Source organism: Anguilla anguilla, chromosome 4 (assembly GCF_013347855.1).
Source record: "Anguilla anguilla isolate fAngAng1 chromosome 4, fAngAng1.pri, whole genome shotgun sequence".
In the NCBI taxonomy this organism is placed as follows: Eukaryota; Metazoa; Chordata; class Actinopteri; order Anguilliformes; family Anguillidae; genus Anguilla; species Anguilla anguilla.
In genome coordinates this window covers 4,644,297-4,666,796 of record NC_049204.1, presented here as the reverse complement: position 1 = coordinate 4,666,796, position 22,500 = coordinate 4,644,297, and the positions used below count along the sequence as shown (strand labels likewise).

At 49.9% G+C, this 22,500-nt stretch overlaps 1 protein-coding gene across 1 annotated transcript in view; it reads right to left on the bottom strand.

Moving 5' to 3' along the window:
* Positions 1–22,500, bottom strand: part of dlg1 (discs, large homolog 1 (Drosophila)) — a 78,797-nt gene that overhangs the window by 52,619 nt on the left and 3,678 nt on the right. The window contains 7 exon segments of the mRNA XM_035416126.1: positions 51–104; positions 106–188; positions 1,090–1,259; positions 1,615–1,739; positions 5,157–5,207; positions 11,428–11,481; positions 12,210–12,308. Coding sequence (XP_035272017.1) covers positions 51–104; positions 106–188; positions 1,090–1,259; positions 1,615–1,739; positions 5,157–5,207; positions 11,428–11,481; positions 12,210–12,308 — 636 coding nt within the window.

The window sequence follows — 22,500 nt, the reverse complement described above, 5'->3', positions numbered from 1 at the left end:
TTATTTTAAAGGGGGAAACCACATTATGATGATAAAGGGGGAGTTCTTACAGCCAGAAGTTTGTCTGCTACGTGCAGCTTCCCGTCCTTGTGCGCGGCCCCCCCCCTCGATGATTTTGGTGACGTAGATGCTGTTGTCTCCAGGAATGTGCTGGTTTCCCACCCCCCCTGCTATGCTGAAACCGAGACCTGGGGGAGAGAGAGAGCAGGGGAGAGTACTGAGTCTGTGTGTGCGTGTGTGTGTGTGTGTGTGAGTGTGCAGTTGTGCGTTTATGTGTGTGAGTGTATGTGTGTGTGTGAATGTGTGTGTGTGTGAATGCGTGCGTGTGTGTGTGTGTGTGTGTGTGTGCGCGTGCGTCTGTGTCTGTGTGTGTGTGTGTGTGTGAGAGTGTGTGTGTGTGTGTGCGTGCATGCTTGCTTACCTGCATGCGTGCATGTGTGTCTGTGTGTATGAGTATGTGTTTGTACATATGTAGGTGTATGTAGGTGTATGAGTATATGTGTGTGTGTGAGTGTGTGTTTGTATATATGTAGGTGTATGTGAGTGTGTGTGAGTATGTGTTTGTACATATGTAGGTGTATGTAGGTGTATGAGTATATGTGTGAGTGAGTGTGTGTGTGTGTGTATGTATGTGTGTCTGTGTGTGTGAATGTGTGTTTGTATAATGTAGGTGTATGAGTATATGTGTGTGTGAGTGTGTGTTTGTATAATGTAGGTGTATGAGTATGTGTGAGTGTGTGTTTGTATATATGTAGGTGTATGTGTATATGTGTGTGTGAGTGAGTGTGTGTGTGTGTGTATGTAGGTGTGTCTGTGTGTATGAGTATGTGTTTGTACATATGTAGGTGTATGTAGGTGCATGAGTATATGTGTGTGTGTCTGTGTGTGTTTGTATAATGTAGGTGTATGAGTATATGTGTGTGTGAGTGTGTGTTTGTATAATGTAGGTGTATGAGTATATGTGTGAGTGAGTGTGTGTTTGTATATATGCAGGTGTATGTGTGTGTGTTTGTATATATGTAGGTGTATGTGTGTGTGTACAGTATCTCCAGGCCCGCGCTGACTCAGCCAGGTCCCTAACTCCAGCACCTTTGGGACCTTTGATGAGTTTGATTTCGGCGATTTTCTCGCCCAGCGGTTTCCTCCTCCGGACGTAGAGCCTGACGATGCTGCCGGCCTCCTTCAGCGCCTCCACCGCTTCGCTGTGCGTGACGTCCCGCACGTCCACATCGTTCACTCTCAGGATGCAGTCATTCACTCTGAGACACACACACACACACATTAAACAGTTTTAGCCAAGGGTTTATAATCAGCCTACGGTGTGGGGGTTATAATCAGCCTAGGGTGTGAGGTCTATAATCAGCCTAGGGTGTTGGGTTTATAATCATCCTAGGATGTGGGGTTCATAATCAGTTTAGGGTATGAGGTCTATAATCAGCCAGGGTGTGAGGTCTATAATCAGCCTAGGGTGTTGGGTTTATAATCATCCTAGGATGTGGGGTTCATAATCAGCCTAGGGTGTGAGGTCTATAATCAGCCTAGGGTGTGGGATTTATAATCAGACCAGGGTGTGGGGTTTATAATAGGCCCAGGAGCGGGCAACAGGACCCTCACCGAAGTCTACCATCCTGTGCCGCTGCGCCTCCTGTGATGATTTTGGTGATGAAGATGCTGGGATCTTCGCCGATGTGGGGATTGTCCGTACCACCCGCGATGCTGAACCCCAGGCCAGAATTTCCCTGGGAACGGAAAGGGAAGGAGAGAAGGAACAGGGGGGATGAAAAACATCAATTATTAAAAGTACTACTTGCAGGAGCACATCTTCAGAATACAGGAGAGGTCTATAACCTGCAGGTATACACAGACACCATCTATAATGCATTCTGCTAATAAATTTGCTGTAAAAGAATGACATGGTTTTTTTGGATGGTACCAGTAATCCGCTTTAAGGCATGAGAATCCCAGATCAGAGAATGCGTAAGTATCCGGTTTCCAGCTTAAAGGGGATATCTTTCGAAACCCCACACTCACAACTCCCTTCGAAAGGCTCCTTTTAAGCCCTCAAAGAAACCTGGCTAAGCTAAGCCTGAACCCCCTTTTCAAAAGCCGCCGAATCGCTCAGCACCTCTGGATTTGCCCCTGGATGAAGTGAGCAGCAGCGCTAAGGGGGATGTGTGCGCTAACACAGGTTAGCGCGGCTCTGTGTGATCACCCGGATCAGGCAATCGGGACGAATTCGCTCGAGAGAGAGGAACACTCCATCATCTTTGCATTTGGGACGGAGACGTACGGAGAGGCGATTAAAAAATCATGTTCCGGGTCCCCGTGCGGAGAACTTAAAGTGCAGTGAAGAGCATGTCCCCCCCCCCCCCCTTACCCCAGCCCATAATTAACCTATTAATCATGCTTATAACAGGCAGAAACACTATGCACTCAGCCAAAGAGTCTGTCAGAGATCGGGAAGAGCAGCATAATGCCATCAGGCAGTGGTCCTCTCTGGAGACCAAGGGGAGGGGGGGATGGGATGGGGTAACTTGGAGGGGGGTGGGGGATGTTCAGCATGTTGGGGGCAGAGCATACTGTAAGTTTGTAGGCAGGCTGATGAGGGGGGGGGTTGGATGATGGAAAGGTTTGGGGGCGGGGCGATGGTGGGGTTGGATGGCGGTGGGGAGGACGCGAGGTGATGGGTGGGTTGGATGATGGGGGGGGGGTAGAACGCAGGCCTCCTCTTCAGCATTGTTTATTAATGTGGAGCTGGAGGCATTTAGCTGGGGAGCCCAACGAGGTCAGAGCAGGAGTGAGGGAGAGAGAGATAGAGAGGGAGAGAGAGAGTGACAGTGAAAGAGAGAGAGAGAGAGAGAGAGAGAGAGAGAATGCCCCCAGGCACTCTGCGCAGAGTGGGAGAGCACTGGAACAGAACCAGGTCCTGTGTGTCACTGGGGTCCAGCCGGATGCCACGTTACAAAAAATAAATTATTCTTTTTTTTCTTTTCTTTTTTTTTTTTTCTTCTTTTTTTACAAAATGGGAAAAGTCCCAGAGAAAACGTCTCTTGAAATTTGCGGCTTATCATCTCCCCCCTCCCAGAATGCACCACGCACGGATCGTAGCCAAATCCCCTCAGCGGCCTGAGCCCCACGTGCGTATCTGCCTCTGTGCTAACGCCCGAGGGGGGATGCTCAGAGAAGCTGTCTCTTTAAAGGGGACCTCCAGCCAACAATCGCTATTTCATATGCTGGACTTCACCCACAGAATAATCTAAATATCTAATTCGCAATGTGTAGCATAAAACCGCAATAGAAATTTACAATGCCAAAACAAGACCTCAAAACCTTCATTCATGTCAAATGCTGTGACTGTGACTTCAGATATAATATATCAATTTTTATTATACAATACCGTCCTATAAGACACCTTCATTCACTTAAATGGTCAGGAGGAAGATCCCAATGAGTATTATTCCACTGACATCAGCCCTACACATGACCTTTAACCACCATAATAAAGATCACACACATTACACAGAGGGCAAGACAGAACATGTCAAATACTCATTACTGGATGGCCCTTCACCTTTAAGGCAAACCCTACAGCGTCGGGAATGATTGAAGACATCCTCCTTTTTTAATCGTTACAGTTAAAATAAATGTTAATTCTCACGGTGTGTGTTAACCCGCTACCTCTCATCTACAGCTGATCATCCCAGTTCTCCTTAATTTACGGTCGGGCTCAAGGATGACGAAACTGGCGGCAGCAATTCTGGTGAATTAAAACGCAACAGGGTTACACGTATGACTGTTATAAGGTCACGGGTTTACTGTAGAACAGTACTGTTTGTTCGTTTGCTGAACAGGTTACCCTGCAGGGTTGGAGTCCTGATCTGTGTGGTCACTTCCGGCACTACGATCTTTACTGCACTCTAGTGTGTTTTTCCGCACCTCTGCACCTTGAACTGATGCACTTGCTGTACGTCGCTCTGGAGAAGAGCGTCTGCTAAATGCCTGTAATGTAATGTAATGTAATGTAATGTAATGTAACACGACGATAAAAACCTGACAGATAAATCCTGCCCAGGCTGCATGGAGAGTGTTCTCCTGTCTGTGAAGTTTGTGTACAATCCGCATTGGTGTGGCAGGATAAAAGGGTTTATTTATACGCCTGGTGAATTATGCAGCATTTTAATGGGGGGGGGGGGGGGGGGCAGCATTACCTGGGGGTGCCAAGATTCAGCAGAGGGGCAAGGGGGGAGGGGGGGAGGGTGGTTGGGCAGACAAAAAAAACCCCTCTCAGTCAGGCACTCTTTCCTGTACTTGCAAAGTGGGCATATCTGTGGGGGGGGGGGGGGGGGGGGGGCACCTGTTCTGGGTGGGTGGGGAGCAATGGGGACAGAGAGAGAGAGGGAGGGACAGAGAGACAGTGAAGAGAAAGAGGGGGAAGGGAGAGAGAAAGAGAGAGACTTCCTACTAATTTCTGTCAGTCTGTCTGTCAGTCAGTCTGTCTCTCATGCGCAGAGGCAGCTGATGCAAGGTGACACTTTAATGACGATGCTCTGATCGAACCCTCTCTCTAAAGAGCCCCCCCCCCTCCCAACCCCCAGCCCCCCTCCCCCCCCCCCCTCCCACCCTCCCGACCACTTTACAGCGCTAATATCACTTAGCGCATCACACATAAACGAGGCTCCATGTCAACACCGGGTCAATAAAAGCCCGGGAATCGCACGGAGGGAAAGAGCTTAGCGTGAGAGGAACGAGCGCTTATCAATCAACGTGTTTTCTTAAATTATGAGAGAAAGGCTGAGTATCGATTTTTTTCCCACCCCCAAGAGGACGTTCTTCTACGAGATGACCTCCAAACTGTGCGCTACACATGGACAAATCCATCCCATAACATCAGCTCATATTAACATGGCTCTTCTATCACACGCGCTCGTCTGTTCTGACCACTGCACTTTCCGCATCCAGCCCTTTCTTTCAATCTGTATATCTTTGTTTTTTGTTTCGCTTTCTTTGATTGATTGTTTTCATTTGCTCTACCGCATCCACTTTGGCCTAGAACAGCAGCACTGAGGGCGCAGTACAAACAGGGTTATTATTATTACAGGCATCATATTAAATACATAATTTGCATATTTAGCGAGCAGGAGTACAGAGGCCCTTACCCGCTCGAGCGTGATCTCCTCATATTCATAATCTGCTTCCGTTCCATTTACCTGAAAAGCAACAGGGGAGACATTAGTGACAGGTGAGTGACAGCTGAACATCAGTTTGCCTCTAAGCATCATGTGCATACAGAGATACAGACAGACAGCATACAGAGGTACAGACAGACAGCTGCACTGATACAGACAGCTCAGGCCTAACTGCAGAGCGCTTTTTTCCCTCCTTAACCCCGACGCTCATCTCTCACAGGGAGCTTGTGACACCGTGCTCCAGCAGGTGACCATATCGGGACACACAGCCGTCACTATGACCACAGTGCAGGTTACTGAGAGTAGCCCGTGGTGCTGCTAGCCTGCGGCTAACGAGATGTAGCACATCGTGTGTCTTACACAGAGTGTGAGCACGCACTCACACACAGGTCACACACAGCTGCGACATATCTGATCACGGGACCGTCCCACTAAGGCAGTACCCAAACCGGGGGGTGGGTGGGGGGCACAAACCATTAGGGGGGTTTGGGGAGGGAGGGACCAAAACAGATCACAAGATAACACAAAGAAAAATAACTCACTGCAATAAAATACCACTTTTGCAGTTAATCCAAGCAGAATCAGCACAAGAGAAGACCTCTCTTTGGTCGTATATTACAGCCAGTGTCTGTGGCTGTGCAGTTATCAGGACTTTGATCAGGACTGCTCTGAAGGCTATTGATTGTGTCCGGTCACAGTACAGGGACCCCAGTGCCCAGAACACGGTACTCACAGCACACCCGGTCAAATCATTAGCTGCAAATCCCTTCTGATGCCCGTACAATTAATGCATATTACTGACGGTTTTTAAAAAAAAGAAAAAAGAAAAATCTGCTTTCAACAACTCTAAAAATTCTCCTTTTATATGGCAGTGTGATTGCCAGCAACACGTTTCTGCCTAAAATTCCCAGGGATTTCCAGCAGTTTGACAGGCACACAAAGAGTTACAGCATCTCAAATATGTTCAGTCACACGCACGCTCGCTCGCTCTCTCGCTCTCTCTCTCTCTCTCGCTACTCATCTCAAGCGTACAACACACTCGCCCCGAGGATTTAGAGAAACGTTTCCGAAGCGGCGCGTCTTAAAACAAACAACCCGACGGAAGAGAGCGACTAACGCAAATCTAACACATCAAACACAGGGCCTCTGCAAAAAAAAAAACCAACTCCAGCGGAGCAAAGCCTTCGTTTCCGAACACGTGAAACACAACGGCAGCGTCGCCACAAAGAGGCAGAGCTAGGGGAGAGAGACGGAGAGAGAGAGAGAGAGAGAGAGAGAGAGAGTGAGAGAGAGAGATGGAGATGAAAGAGAGAGGGAGAGAGAGGGAGAGAGAGAGAGAGAGATGGAGATGAAAGAGAGAGGCGGAGAGAGAGAGAGAGAGAGATGGAGATGAAAGAGAGAGAGGGAAAGAGAGAGAGAGAGATGGAGATGGAGCGCGGTCCAATTACAGCTGTGGTAATTAAACGAATGCTGGGATTTCAGACCAACAGCAGAGAGAAAGAGCACGAGAGAGAGAGAGAGACAGAGAGAGAGAGAGGAGGTTGAACTACAGAGGCAGAGAGAGCCATGTGTGTCCTCATCACCTACACACACGCGCGCACACACACACACACACACGTGTGCGCACGCGCACACACACACACACACGCTAACATACACACACAAACACACACATTGACTCACACACACACACATATACACACACACACACGTACGCCCACACGCACATGCACACACACAAATACACACTCTCTCACACACACACAACACGCACACACGCACGCACACACGTACACGCACACACACATAGACACATATATGCATGTATAAATTCTCGTTCACTCACTCACTCACTCCACACTGCACAAAGATTGCAAGATGCTGAGCACTGGTGTTTGAGTGAATGGAGCACACGTCTGAGAATGAATCTAATTTTCCACCTCATGTGAAAACGAACATTCAGCAAACCGGTGACAGAACATATTAATACTGAGGGAGTGAACAGGAATACATTAAAGTGGGAGATTAAATCACACCTCATATTCCAATGCCCTTACCCCTGCTCCACAGTCAGAGAGATGGTGTGTACACGGAAAATAATTTTCTTCCGGAAAGATTTCAGTAGAAACAGACAACGCGTAAAAAGTTATCAGCAATCTGCAGGATTACTACAAAATGTATAAAGGTCTTGAAGAATATCAAATAATTATTTTACCCACGTCTGGTGCCACCTTCTGAGTGGTTGACCAGGAACGCGGGGGTGGGGTGGGGGTTGGGGGGTGTAGTACTGATCAATAACGGCACGCCACTCAATAAGAGCTTTCGGCCGACAGCCACACCCCTGCCATTTTCACAGAGAGGAGAGAGAGCGGTGCGTCTGTGACCCCAGGTCAAGCCCCTACCGCACGCTGCGCAGACACACTGCCCCACGTCACGGTACGCTCTGGGCTCACTGCCGAACCCGGAGGCCAATGGGCGACACTGGGAAAGACCTCACAGGCCTGGTTTTGGACAGCTGGGAGCCTGGGGGCACCCGTCTATTTCCTTCATAAATGTTCATGTGTTTACCGAGCTCTTCTCTTCAACTCGTCAAGTAATTTAAAAAATGGTCATGGCTGACAAGCATAATTACACATTCTCCTTTCATATACAGAAAACGGCAAATATTCACCAAAACCTTCTGCAAATATTTAACGACATCTGCGGCAAATATTTAACAATCATCTAGGTATCACCCGACAACAACAAATAGTTCAACTGAAGCCAGTTATCTGTGAGAAACAACAAAAGCTGAGCATTATGGGGTTTTTTTTTATATAAGGAAATGGATTGCAAGTGTATGTTATTCCTCATTTTGGTTAAAAATTCACTTCCTAATGGGAGAAAAAAGCTAACGGCATTTAAAACCAACAGCTCTAAAACCCACGGCTGCATCGATTCATCCAAAAAATGGCATTAGCTGCCGTCGATACGAACACAATGAGCATGCTTTTAAAGCCTCCAAACTGTACGCTGCCTACACAGCGTTTTTTTACGAGCGCCATATTAATGACATCACTTGTCATTTATGAAGCATCACAAGAGAGAGGAACAACAGACATTTCATCATGGAGATAAATAAATAAATAAATCTCTGATGGATCGTGTAGCTGTCAGAGCGCTGGCACGCAAATTAATTAATCTTTCTGCAATTACATAATGCACGTGTGCCACGCTCGAGGAGGAGAATGAGGTCATCGCTCGGAGGGAAGCACCGCCCGTATTTACAAAGCTGAAATACTACAGGCACTGTCCCCAAACAAACAAGCAGGAAATAAAATTAAATCCTTAAAAAAAAACCAAAGAGACTAATTCAGCTCAGGCGGCCGGCTTCCCTCGGTTCACCGTGTTTCGTACCGACGGATTAATCCCACGGAGAAATGAGAACCACGCTGACAGCAGGTGAGGTTTCCGCATTACGAGCCCAATCCACGGCAAGCAGCTGTTCAGAGTGCCTTTTCAAACCAAATCAAATTAAGGCTCGGTGAGCAATTTGGAGTTTAGTACAAAACCGGCTAAACACGGCAGGAGCGATCTCTCAAACGGAAAACGTGCGATAAAATAACAGTTAAACTAAAACACGGTGGATAAAGGCATTTGGGTGAACGGAAGAGGCGCAGCACAGGCGTACCGTGAGCGAAGCCAGCTCTGTTCTAACGGGTAAGAGCACGAGGTGTGCGGTGGACCGGTGCCAGGCCCTGGGCACTCAGGTCAGCAGTGCCACCCCCATGCGAACATCTTAGGAGTGACTTTTCCACCACCACCTGTCCCACTCAGGGAGAGTGGCAGAACCTGGGCACAACAGGCTCTCTGGCCTGAGAAGAGCCCGCTAAGATTCTGCCAGGCTGTTGAGGAGGGGGAGGGGCTGATAAGATTCTTCCAGGCTGTTGATGAGGGGGGGGGCACTAAGATTCTTCCAGGTTGTTGGGGGGGGGGGGGCTGCTAAGAGGAGGGGGAGGGGCTGCTAAGATTCTGCCAGGCGATTGAGGAGGGGGGGCACTAAGATTCTGCCAGGCTGTTGAGGGGGGGGGGCTGCTAAGATTCTGCCAGGCTGTTGAGGAGGGGAGAGCACAACAGAGTATCCCACAGTTAAAGCAGGAGGTAGACTCTCTTTCGCAGAAAATATAATTTAACTGTCGATACTGGAGACTGCGAGGTTCCAGAGGTGAGCCTCTAAACATCCAGGATCATGAGCACACAGACACCCTGTGGAAGCACGCAGGTCATCACCCCTACAGTAACCTGAGTGACAGAGCGATGCCAGGCTTCACATCGCTCCGGAAACGATGATGGAATCGGTTCGGTTCCAAGACGTGCAGCTCAGCGTAGGGGTAAACGTGGAAACAGACAGCCCACAGAAAGGGTGGGGGGGGGGGGAGGGGAGGGGGGGCGGCGGATTATTCCGAAAGAAAATGGGTGAGCTTACGCTCCCCGCTGCTCTACATCTTCCCCGAGTGCGTGATGACTCACTGCAGAGACACAGATCCTCATTCAATTCCACGCTTCAGCAAAAAAAAAAAAAATCCACAAAAATACATCATTTTACACTGCATCTCCAGCTCTTCAACTAGGATAATACAGGCTAAAAACAGACAGAAAAAACCCCCCCCAGATATTTGTATGTCACTGTGCCACTGTGAGAGGTGTGCAGAATTTCAGCTGGAGCAGCACATTAAACACACTCATCCATGAAGACTCAGCCCTCAGCAGGACCGGACCCTTGACGAGCCCCGTTCATAATCGCCATATGCCGGGCAAAACATTAATGAGATCAAAAAGGCCGGTTTAATTAAAGCAGGCTTTATTAAAGGAAGCCCTCATTAACATTCAACAGCGCCTCCCTCCAAGCAGCACGCGGTGAGCTCATATGAGTAACACACACTCTGCTCTCGCCTACAGAGAACACGGCCCTCGTCTGCTCATCCACACACACGCATCACTGATCTGTGAGCAGGAGCAGGAGGACCGGGCCGGTGTGTGTAAACGGCTGTGGAGCTGGCCCAGTGGCTCACACTCTGCTTTCAGCACCACGGACAGCTACAGAGCTGCCAGAACCATCAGCTCTCACAAAACACACACACACACACACACACACACACACAAAGACATACAGACACACACACACACACACACAAAGACATACAGACACACACACACACACACATACATACACATGCATACACGCACACCCCCACACAGATACAGACACAAACACTTGCAACCGCGCGCACACACACACGCACACACACACACCAGCCTGTTACAAATCTGTCACCAAACAGTTCCAGCCTCAGCAGATTGAGGCTGGTGAGGAGTGCAGTGGCAGGAGTGTAAATCACACTCATCTTAATGAGGACCGGTGAACGTCCCCAGTGGGGCTCTGCCCAGACTCACACAGCACGCTGCGGCAGATGCTAACGCTAAATGTACTGCTATACAGGCTCACAGAGGCTAATGCTAAACTCACTGCTACACAGCCCCACGGAGGCTAACGCTAAACTCACTGCTACACAGCCCCACAGAGGCTAACGTTAAACTGCTGCACAGCCCCACAGAGGCTAACGCTAAAGTCAATGCTACACAGGCTCACAGAGGCTAACGCTAACTTCACTGTAACACAGCCCCGCAGAGGCTAACGCTAAACTCACTGCTACACAGCACCGCAGAAGCTAATGCTAAACTCACTGCTACACAGCCGCACAGTGGCTAACGCTAAACTTGCTGTTACACAGCCCCACAGATGCTAATGCTAAACTCACTGTTACATAGCCCCATGGAGGCTAATGCTAAACTCAATATTACACAGGCCCACAGATGCTAATGCTAAACTCACTGTTACATAGCCCCATGGAGGCTAATGCTAAACTCACTGTTACACAGCCCCACAGATGCTAATGCTAAACTCACTGTTCCATAGCCCAATGGAGGCTAATGCTAACCTCAATATTACACAGGCCCACAGATGCCAAACTGAAATGCAATTTTATACAGAACTGCTAAAGCTAAACACGCCTTTACACACAGTTCCTAAAGCAAAACACATTTTTGCACATAGCTACTAAAGCTAAATGAAGTTATTTATGCTAAACACACAAAGTTGCCAAAGGCTAAATACACAGTACTCCCAGGTGCTGAAGCTAAACACATTTTTACAGCAACAAGCCAAGAAACACACATCAAAAATAAAAAGAGATAAACTCACGTATGGAGGCGTGTCCAAACTGTCTGCATTCACCACGACCGGTGGTGGATTCGCCTTGAAGAGGAGGGAAAAGTGAAATTAGCATTTAAAAGTGACGAGTGCAAACCAAAGCAGATCAAAACACCCGATCACTTTACGCTACTTCTTCACGGGTTTCAGCTTTTAAACAGAGGAAACGGTCAGACTCGGTCACTTACTCTATGCATGTTTGTCAATTAAAAGTGGAATGGCATTAGTGTGGGGGGCTAAGGTGGCGGAATGTGTACGTACACAACACACCACACTACAGCAACGGCGAAACATCAACTGTCCCACGCCTGAAAACGAGTGGAATTAATCCCCCTGGGTCACCCTGTCCCTTCTCTACACGCGGATTTTAACCAGCAGGAAAACACGCACACGCGGATGGGGGGGGGGGGGGGGGGGGAGAGATGCTTCTGTCCGTAATCTCTGTAAACCACCAAAACACCAGTGGAATGGGAGGGGTGAAAAAAAGAATTAAATAAATTAGAAAGAGAGAGAGCGATAGTGAGAGCGAGAGAGAGAGAGAGACAGAGGGAGAGAGAAAGAGAAACGGAGGGGGAAGAGAGATATATGGGGTGGGAGAAAGAGAGAGAAACAGGGAAAGAGGAAAGGGTGGGTGGGGGTAAAGAGAAATTGAGAGCGAGAGAGAGAGAGAGAGAGAGAGAGAGAGAGAGTGAGAGTGAGAGTGAGAGTGAGAGAGCGAGAGAGAGAGAGAGAGAGAGAGAGAGTGAGAGTGAGAGAAAAACAGATAAAAAGACCTGTGGCGTGGATGGAGGGATGACAGTGCTCTCGGCCGGGACTGGCGAGATAGGGATCACAGGAATTATGGGTACAGAGGGAGGCGCAGCGTCCGTCTGCTAAACAACAGCATGGGGGTGAAAGGTCAGAACACACCACACACAGCAAACACAGCACAGCACAGCACAGCACAGCACAGATGAGGATCCTGAAACATCAATCATAACACATCACATGAGGGAGAGGGGCAGCCAATGGGGAGAGAGGGGATGTGAGGGATAGGCTCTCCTCTGCCAATGGGGAGAGAAAGGATGTGATGGACACTCTCTCCCCAGGCCAGCAAGAGAGATGGACAGAAAAGGCTGACAGGTCTGGGAGAGGCAGATGGTGACGGCTCATTGGTCTGTGTGTGCCTGGGAGGCGTGGCTGAAACGGATGCTTATAGCTCATTGGTCAGTGTGTGACTGGGAGGCGTGGCTGAAACTGATGCCGATAGCTCATTGGTCTGTGTGTGACTGGGAGGCGTGGCTGGAATGGATGCTGATAGCTCATTGGTCTGTGTGTGACTGGGAGGCGGGACTGAAATGGATGCTGATTGCTCATTGGTCCTTGCGTGACTGGGAGGCGGGGCTGAAACGGGGCGTAGAGAGATGGGCGCAGGAGGGACACGTTAAAGAGGCCTGGCAGGACGGGAGAGGGGAACCTTGAGACCCCCGCAGCAGTCCCAAAAACAAACCCTTGATCTCAGACACATCAGCCTTTAGACACCACCACAGCTCCCACACTAACCACTCACAATTTAAAGAGAAATTATAAACCACTGTTAACAGGTACTCCTGGAAAATGGTGTTTGTGTATGATTTTGAAAAATAACCAGAGAGGCAGAAGTGATCTGGACCCAGCTCTGTGCTTTGCTCAGTACACTTACATGCACGTTTTATCTGTAGAAGAGCACATCAGACAGCTTTGATGAGGCTTTTGAGGAACAGTGGCCCACATTTCATTCCCTCTTGGTGCTCCTAAGCCCTTATTTTAAAATACTAGCGTACAGTCTTTTGGAAATGGACTGATGGTACAGAAACTGGTAGACTCTTTATACGGAGAGTGAATGTTGCCACTGCTTACGGCAGCCAGCACTAAAAAGTGCGTTTCCAAAGTAAATGGATTGGTGGCATTCAGCATTCATAAAGCATTCATTTACACACGGCACAATGCAACAAGTAACGCATGTATAAAAGAAGTAAAACGTTCGATAAAAGAAAATGAGCAAAACACGTTCCGGTCACAGTTCAGGTCATTATTTCATAACTTCAGTGCAATTTCTTCAGAGTGTCTAAGAATAGAGCATCATCTCAGAGACACAGAATGAAACAGAACAAACACAGAACACACAGGCGGGAGTTACGCAAGAGAGAGAAGCATTTCAGTTGTGATGTTTGTGATTTTCGGGTGTGAAATCGGCAGTGTAGTATAATGGGTAAGGAGTTGGTGTTGTAGCCTAATGGTCATAGGTTCAATTCCCAATGACACAGCCATTGTACCCTTGAGCAAGGTACTTAACCTGCATTGCTTCAGCATGTATATATGTCCAGCTGTATAATTGGAGGCAGTGTAAATGCTGTGTAAAAAGTTGTGTAAGTCGCTCTGGATAAGAGCGTCTGCTAAATGCCTGTAATGTAATGAAATCGCTGCGTGTGCTGACAGAGGAGGACTCCCCCTGCAATATGCCAGCCTTGCCCATAAGCCTGACCGGGCGGACTCCGTGACGTCTGTCCAACTCTAGTAAATGTGCTTTCAGAATAAACCAACAATCTGCTGCTACTTCTGATGCACAATGACCTTTATGTAGGAGGAGGGGGCTCAGAAATGAAGGCAGTGACTCGTCCAACTCGACCAGCAACTGACCAATAACAACATTGGCTGCAACATGCGACAACCAATCAGAGTGAAGGAAAACTAATCTCGGAAAGTGGAAGTGATGTTCTCTCTCCTGCTATTAGGAGGGGCGCACAGTGCAGCTCAGCAGATTCCGGGGCGGGGGTGGGGGGGGGGGGTGTGGCAGTGTTTGGACAGGGTGTCCCATCGCGGGAGAAGCATCCGCTGAGTGAGCAGGGATTACGGGCAGGCCCCATTGTGTTTGGGGGTCCCTCACAATGGGGGGGATAAGCGGCGGATCTGTGGACACACATCCCTCTGCGTCACCCCGCACCCCCCCCCCACCCCACCCCCACCCCCCAAAGCCCACCCCATCCCACCTCAGCCAATGAGAGTGAGAGTAACTCACCCTGCCTAGAGGGACCTACACCCCCCCCCCCACGCACCTCCCTGCACTACCCCCCCCCCCCCCCCTTCCGTCATCAGCCAATGAGAGTGAGAGTAACTCACCCTGCCTAGAGGGACCTACACCCCCCCCACCTCCCTGCACTACCCGCCCCCCACCCCCTTCCGTCATCAGCCAATGAGAGTGAGAGTAACTCACCCTGCCTAGAGGGCCCTACACCCCCCCCCCCACCTCCCCGCACTACCCCCCCCCCCGTCATCAGCCAATGAGAGTGAGAGTAATTCACTCTGCCTGGAGGGCCCTACACCCCCCCCCCACACACACACAGCCCCCACACCATCCATAAGTTAAGAAAACCCTGTTACAAACATGACTGGAACGCTGATGTCATCGCAGAAGCAGATGTGGCGCTCCACAGAAAGGTGCGAACATGGAGGAGCGGTACGCATCACGGCTGCGACCGTCTGACTGGACCAAACAGATGGGAGGGGCAACAATGACAACCAATCAAAATGACCGATCACGGGCCTTTCCAGTCCAGTGTCTTCACTGACCAATCAAAATGTCCGATCACAGGTCTTTCCAGTCCAGTGTCTTCACTGACCAATCAAAATGTCCGATCACAGGTCTTTCCAGTCCAGTGTCTTTACTGGCCAATCAAAATGTCCAAACGCAGGTCTTTTGAGTCCAATGCCTTCACAGACACCTCCTAATAAACACAAATCCACCAGAAACGAGCACAGCGGAATTCAGCAAATCATAACTTAATGACCGTAGCTAAAACTAAAAGCATGTTTTATGCTTGTTGTAAATTATGTCATGTTGTAAATTAGACCAACAAAAAAAAAGAAATAAAAAAATGCTCCGACGTTTCTATCAGCAGTAATTTTGATACCCATAATTCACAAGTAAAACACTTAAAGCGCTTTTTTACTGGATGAGAAACAAGTCCTCAGCATACTGACGATCAAAAGCTCAGGCAAATGCACACCGACACAATGAGCACTTCTTTTACAGGTTCCTTTAAAAATCGAACAACGCAGACCGCTGTGTTCTCATCAGCCAGCCAATCACGAGGAGCGACTGGTTAATTCTAATCCAAATCAGTCAACTGGGATATCCCAGCTACTCACACAAATGCCACTTAGTTACCCCACACAGACAGAGGAATACCAGTCCTCTTATTCCACAAACCGACTCTCACATACTTCAGCTTGTTTTAAAAATATTTTTGGAATATTTAACTGAAAGGAATAACAGAAACAACCAACCATAGAACTATGCTCAACATTTTTCAACATGCTCCTATGTGGAAGAAAAGAAGGTATACTTTGTCTGGACTCAGTACGGACCTGACGGAATGTAGACCACCTGTCCCACCCGTCTGTTTGTCCTCCCCCCCGCCCCCTTCTCGCAGCCCAAAAGACGTACCTTATCAAAACAAAAACTGGCCCAGGAGCTGTCAGCGCCCCAGCCGGCGGCGGCGCTAGCTTTGCCCGTGCTCCTGGTGGGGCTCTTTCTCACACTGTCCCGCAGGTTGGTGAACCGGCCCCTGTGTTTGGAGGAGGCGGGCAGGGTGCACACGCTGTAGTAGCGGGGGCCGCTGCCCCCCCCCGGCGGATCCCCCCCCAGCTGCTGCTGCTGCTGCTGCTGCTGGGACCCCAGCTGACAGAGGTCCAGGTGATGCTGATAGAGCAGGTGGTGGTGGTGCTGGTGGTGGTGCTGATGCTGCGGTTGCTGTGGCTGCTGTTGCCGTGCCGACTGAGGGAAGTGGAGCCGGGGCTCAGCCCTGGGCTGGCCGGCAGCCCTGCCAGCGTTTCCCGGGCAACCCTCCGCAGAAGCACAACAGTGCTCGTGGCTGTGGTAGTAAGTGGTCATTCTTTTTTTTTTTAAATTTTGTTCCTGGTCGCCAAAAAAAAAAAAAAACCCCACAAAAAAAACCGATTGGTTCCTTTTTGTTTTTATTTATTTATTTTTGTTTCCAGGGTGGAAGAGAAGAGAAGACAGGAAAGGAGAGCAGAAGAGAGTGTGAGAGAAAGAGGGAGAGGGAGAGAAAGAGTGAGGGAGAGGGAGAGAGAGAGAGGGAGAGAGAAAGAGACGAGTCGAGCCGGGTTGTGCTTTAGAGGTGTTTTCTGTTGTTTTCTTTTCCGGCAATGTGCCGGTAAGAGATTAAAAAAAAAAAAAACTCCAATCCTGTCCTCTGGCTTCAGCCTCCCTCCACACATGGGTCCTCTCTCTGTCCCTTTCCCCTCTTCTTCTCTCTCTCTCTCCTTCTTTCTCTCTCTCTCTCACATTCTCTCTCCCAGTCTCGCTCTCTCATCCCCTCTCGCACCAATTAGCAAGCTCCAATGAGCAGTGCACATGACAGCACACAGTCTTCTTCCAGGCATGAATAATCGATGCGCTGCCCTGATTCTGATATAAACACAGCCAGATTCAGACTGGGGGGGGGGGGAGGGGGGCAGGGCCTTCTTTTCCAGAGGGTGAGGTCACATGACCCATATTCCGATTTAAATCATTCTTTCTTTCTTTCTTCCTTCCTTTCTTCTTCTCTGAACAGAAGAGAGTGAAGCGGCACGGATCTCGGATGGTGTGGTGAACCTGAGTGTGGGGGAGAGAAGAGCCGGGGGGGCGATGGGACTCCTGGGGGCGGGGTGGGCGGCGTTAGCGAGCACGGCGGCGGCTAACAGCCGCGCGCTTCGTTCGCTTGGCGAATCGGAGGAGCCCGTCCCGAGCCCCCGGCCGAGAGCGGCGAGCCGACGGTCCGGCGGCGCACCCCCCCCCCCGTCCGGCGTCCGATCCGCACCGTCTGGTCCCAGAGGCCCCGCCTCCTTTCAACCGCCGCGGCGGAGAAGGCGAGCGGTTACCTGGGATACGATTAGCCCGCCGAGCGGCAGACCAAGGTCCCGGGCCAAACAGAACTCATCACGCCCTTACCGCCGCTCCAGGAGTGACATCACCTTCTGGAACAGACGTTCGCCATGGCAACTCGCACATCTGAACTCACACCGTACGCAGCTCGGTTCCGTTTGTTCCAACAGTTCCACGAGCGGAGGACAAATTTAATTTCTGTTACGTGCGTGGGTGAACCTAATGCAGGCTGACAAGGTGCCTACGAAAAGCTAAAAGGAACCAAAGGCTGGTTTGAGCGTGGGAATTTGCACGGAACATGCTGGAATGCTGCAGCCTAGACTGAGGAATACGACTGGAACAGCATTCCTAATGACCCGAACACATTTACAGGCCCTACTCCAACATGGCAACCGTAACGAAAATGCATTAGCGTTACCGCTACTGGGCAAACGGAAACTCAGCCAACGCGACCTTGCGCCATTTTGACAGTCGACCCAAAATTCAGCTGAAATTTACTGGGACTCGACGTGGACACAAACCCCCACCCCACAAACACCCCCACCCCCCAGGGTAGAATAAGCACACAGGTTAGACATGCGAAAGACACAGCCGACAGAACGATTGCTTGTAAAGAGATGAGACAGGGAGGAGTGAACAGTGTCTTTATTTTCACCCGCCGTAGGAGCCCCCCTCCCGCACCCCCACCCCCCTCAGCCCACGGCGGTTTGGCTCTGAGCCCCCTGCCCCCCCCCCCCCCCCCCCAACCCCACCCCCACCGCCCCCCCGAGCCGTACTCTGGAGAAAAGCTGCCAGCTTTTATTTCTTCCCCAATGAGCTAATCCATTAAGCACAAGTTGCTGCAAAGGCTTAGCAGTTTTCTGCAAAGGATTGAAAATAGGATAAAATTAATTTCGTGGAGGAACAACAAGTACCAGGACATTGCTTTTCCCAAAATTTTTAAGATAGGCCTGTACCTGTGTCTACAGTTTGTCACACACACGCACACACACACACACATTTACTAACATGACAATAGCAAGTATGAACCATTAAACCCATAAAATGACTGTAGTCTGTATTATAATATATTGCCTGAACCCTCATATAAACAGAAATCCCTAAATTTAATTTTCTCAAACCTTATGCAAAAACACAACACACTGTCAAAAAGTGGACTTCCTGGGAGTCTATATAAAGGATACTGTGCAGTTCTTACCATATTATACAATCCACAGAGGCAGCTAAAACACCCCTCTGTACAGGATTCAGACCAGATATGTACATGAACAAAGTGCTCATTCCAGGAGGTGTAAACCACTACTGCCATCTACAGGCCGACTGTATGACCTGCAGTTTTGAATATACAGTATGTGGGTTCTATGTTTACCAGTATCTCACCTGTTAAACTAACACATGCTCCACGGTCTCGGACTATGCCAAACAATTTCCCCACCAGGCACTAAAAGACCCGCTGCTCGTCATAAAAAACCCACAGCATATGACTGTCTGCGATGGCCTCTGTTTAGGAAGGTCGCCTGAATGAAGTCCTGTGAAAGATCCCAGCTTCTAGTGACTGCCAGTCCTGAGGTCTTCTCTAGTGTAGTACGCTGCCCGTTTACGACCGCGAAGGGGACTTTCAGATACGCTATCGCTGTCTTACTTTAACAAACGCTTTTCCACTGGTCTCTTTCACCACACGATCCAAAACCACCTTATTACACCACGGAAGGGAAGCACAGCACCTTCAGACACACTAACAGTGTCTTACATCAGGCTGCCGACACCATAGAGTTCCTGATGGGTAACCGGATCTATATTCCGGAACTCCTGCGTCTGGTGCGCGTTTCCGTGGTGCTTTTTAGCAGGCCGATACGCCTGTAAGGTTAAGGAGACGGAGACGACCAAGCCCGACACAGTTCAACGTGGGGAATGTTAGCCAATTATAGCGAAAGATCGTCAGTGTTTTGCTGTAACCTTTTTTTCCCCGTTCGCACAGAATATCGGGGGTAAGATCGGCCAATCGTCTGAAAGGGCAGGGCTGAGAGCACAGAAATGGCAGCTGGGCTGAGGTGTGAGGTGCAGCCTGTCGGGTCGAACACAAATCTCCCACACGCTGGGGGGGTGGGGAGGAGCCAATCCCCTGCCAAAGCACCTTCTACCTTTCACTGTCATCCAACATGCACGCACGCACACACACACACACACACTCACACACACACGCATGTGCACATACAAACACGCAGAAAACACAACAAGCACACATTCAGTGACACAAACACACAGACAGAAACACATAACACACACACTCAGAGACATAAACACACAGACAGACGCACACTCACATACACACACACACACAGGGTGATTTGTCCGCTCTCCTTGCTAAGAAGAAGAAAAAAAACCAGCAGCAGAAAGGGGGAGTGCAGAGAATCAAACAGGGCTTCCAATAAGACTGCAGTCCTGCTAAAGCCTTGTCTTTGATCACAGCGAGAGAGAGAAAAGGAGGAAACATCACTGAGCAGAGAGCTCACAGCAAACTGAGAGAGAGTGAGACAGGGAGAGAGAGCAGGAGGGAGAGAGAGCGATAGAGAGAGAGAGAGTGAGACAGGGAGGGAGAGAGAGAGAGAAAGTGAGTGAGAGAGATAGGGAGAGAGAGAGAGAGACAGGAAGAGAGTGAGAGGGGAGAGAGAGAGAGAGAGAGAGAGAGTGAGACAGGGAGGGAGAGAGAGAGAGAGGGAGGGAGGGAGAGAGAGAAAGTGAGTGAGAGAGAGAGAGAGAGAGAGAGAGAGAACAGGAGGTAGACAGAACAGGGTGTACTCTTTACGATTACGACGTGGCGGACGTGGCAGTATCAGGCTCCAGCTCACCCCACCCCCCATCCCCCACACCCCACACCCCTACCCCACACCCCCTCTGCGGAGGGAGGATGTGCTGCACAGCACGGACCCCTCTGCCAAAAATGAAACTGTACTCCCGTCTCACCTAGCGCTGGGCCGAGAGTGCTGTACATTCTGCGATAAACGACTTCTTTTGTCTGTGGAAACTGATCGCGATTAACAGCACAAGTTCCATGAGGAGGAAGGGGTGCACCGTCATCCTGGTGGCCCCTGACTGGATCAGAGTCCCGCCTCCCTCCCTCCCTCCCTCCCTCCCTCCCCCCCCCCTCCCCCCCTACCGTTAGAGCCCCCACGGTAAACACTCTCCTCGCACGTACGGCACGATCCCCCCCCCCCCCCCCCCCCCCACCCCGCAGGCGAGAGAGAAAAACAAACACAAACAAACACGTATCGGCTTGCCTAACGGTCTCCACGGCAATGCCGCCATGGCAACCACACCGAAGCCGCGAGTGGGCAGCCTGGCCTCACCAGCACACCCCCCCCCCCCCCTCCGTGAATCACAATGCTACAGCCGTGGAAATTTCGGGAGCCTGACCAGGGGACTGACCGTTTGGGCTGCTGCTCTTAGCTAACTACTCCCGTTAGTAAGACTGTGGTGCAAAACGAGAAGGAGGAGGAGGAGGAACCCATAACCAGCAGCAAACGGCTCCCCCTCTGGCTGGAAAAGGAAAGGCACGAAAATGTAATGGAATGAAAGACCGTCTCACGAGAATCAGCGAGGGACTCTCAGCTCAATGCAGAAACACCACTGGCTCAGTTAATTATAAGGAATACTTTAACCCTTTACAGACAAGGAAAAAAATTTTTTTTTTCCACAAGCACCTGTTGGCATGAGCATGATTAGATACATTATCCAGATGGGAATCATGAGGCAAATGATGCTTTTACTGAGGATAACACGACTAACACAAACAACTAACAGACAAACAGCGAACTGGCTCCTCCCCAAAGCAAGCCCTTAAGTAAGCATTGCCTTTCACGTACAGCGGGATTAGGCGAATGTGAGAAGGGGGTCACCCGATACGTCCCCTGCACCCTAGTGACCCAGACACGAGTCACTTCAGGAGAGCAAGGACAAAGAACAGTCACCCGTTTACAAAACGGGGCGGCCATATTGCTTTCACTGCTGTAGCTAAAGCTTTAGCATCTGTGGCAGGAAGAGATCTGCTAAAGACAAACAAACTTAAAAACTACCAACAAAGACTGACAACCTTTTTAAGGTGTGAGGTCACAAATACGTGATTAGAATGTGCTTAACTGAACATTCTAATGCACTGATGTCACAATCACAACTAGTAATTGAATGCAGCAGGGTTCTAGAACACTGACTTAGAATCATAAATAAGCAAAGTCGTCCAGTTTCTCATACTCATGGCCTCACAGAACCAATGGACAGTCAGCACGATTCAGAAAAGTCACCACCGTCAGGGGGATGAGGTCAGAGAATGGCGGGAGCATGAGGAGCAGTTTTCGGGTTCTCAGAGTAACAGGACAGCCAGTGGGAGGGAGGATGCTGAATGGAGAGGTCGGCTTGGTCTGCACGGTGCAGTCATTTTCGGAAGACAGGAAGGGGCGGAGCCATCCACAGCTTAGCTTGCCAGTGAAACGGGGTCGAAAGGGGCATGGGGCACGTGCGAATTTAGTCAGGCAGCACCATCCTGGACCAGCTGCAGTAGCCCGATACGCAAGGTTGAGCTTCACCTCAGGTTTTTGGGGGGACTGAACGCCACCCTCCACCCACACCATTCCTCCTTAATCTTATTTAGCTGGGAGGATTAAAGCGATCAATCTCAATCTCACTCTCCTTCTTCTTCTTCCCCTCACGGTTTTCCCTCCTTAATGAAGATTTCCCATCAAGCTGCAGCCTGGTTTGCATTTCTAAACGAGCTTCACTCCTGCGGGGGGGAGGGGGGGGATTGGGGGGGGTCTCCCGAGCTCATAAATTATTCCCGACTCAAACCGCAAGTAAGAAATGCATTTGCTTTACTGCCCGGCCCATTACTCCGTTCGTCACTTCAAACAAGCGGGGTAAATCTCCGAAATCTCAGAGGACTCCCATTTTCCCCCAAAAGCAATCCCCAGGAGAAAAGCCCCGCCCAGAGGCTGACGGACAGACAGATGGACACAGGACCACGTGGGTGTGTCCACAGCTTCATCAGCTTAAGGTGAGGGGAACCTCTGGAGGAAAGCAAAGGATGCCACAGTGGGGAAAAAAAGAGTGGAAAACTGGGCATGGCTTACAATCAATTCAATGAAGTGCAAGGCACTCTCGTCGAGAGG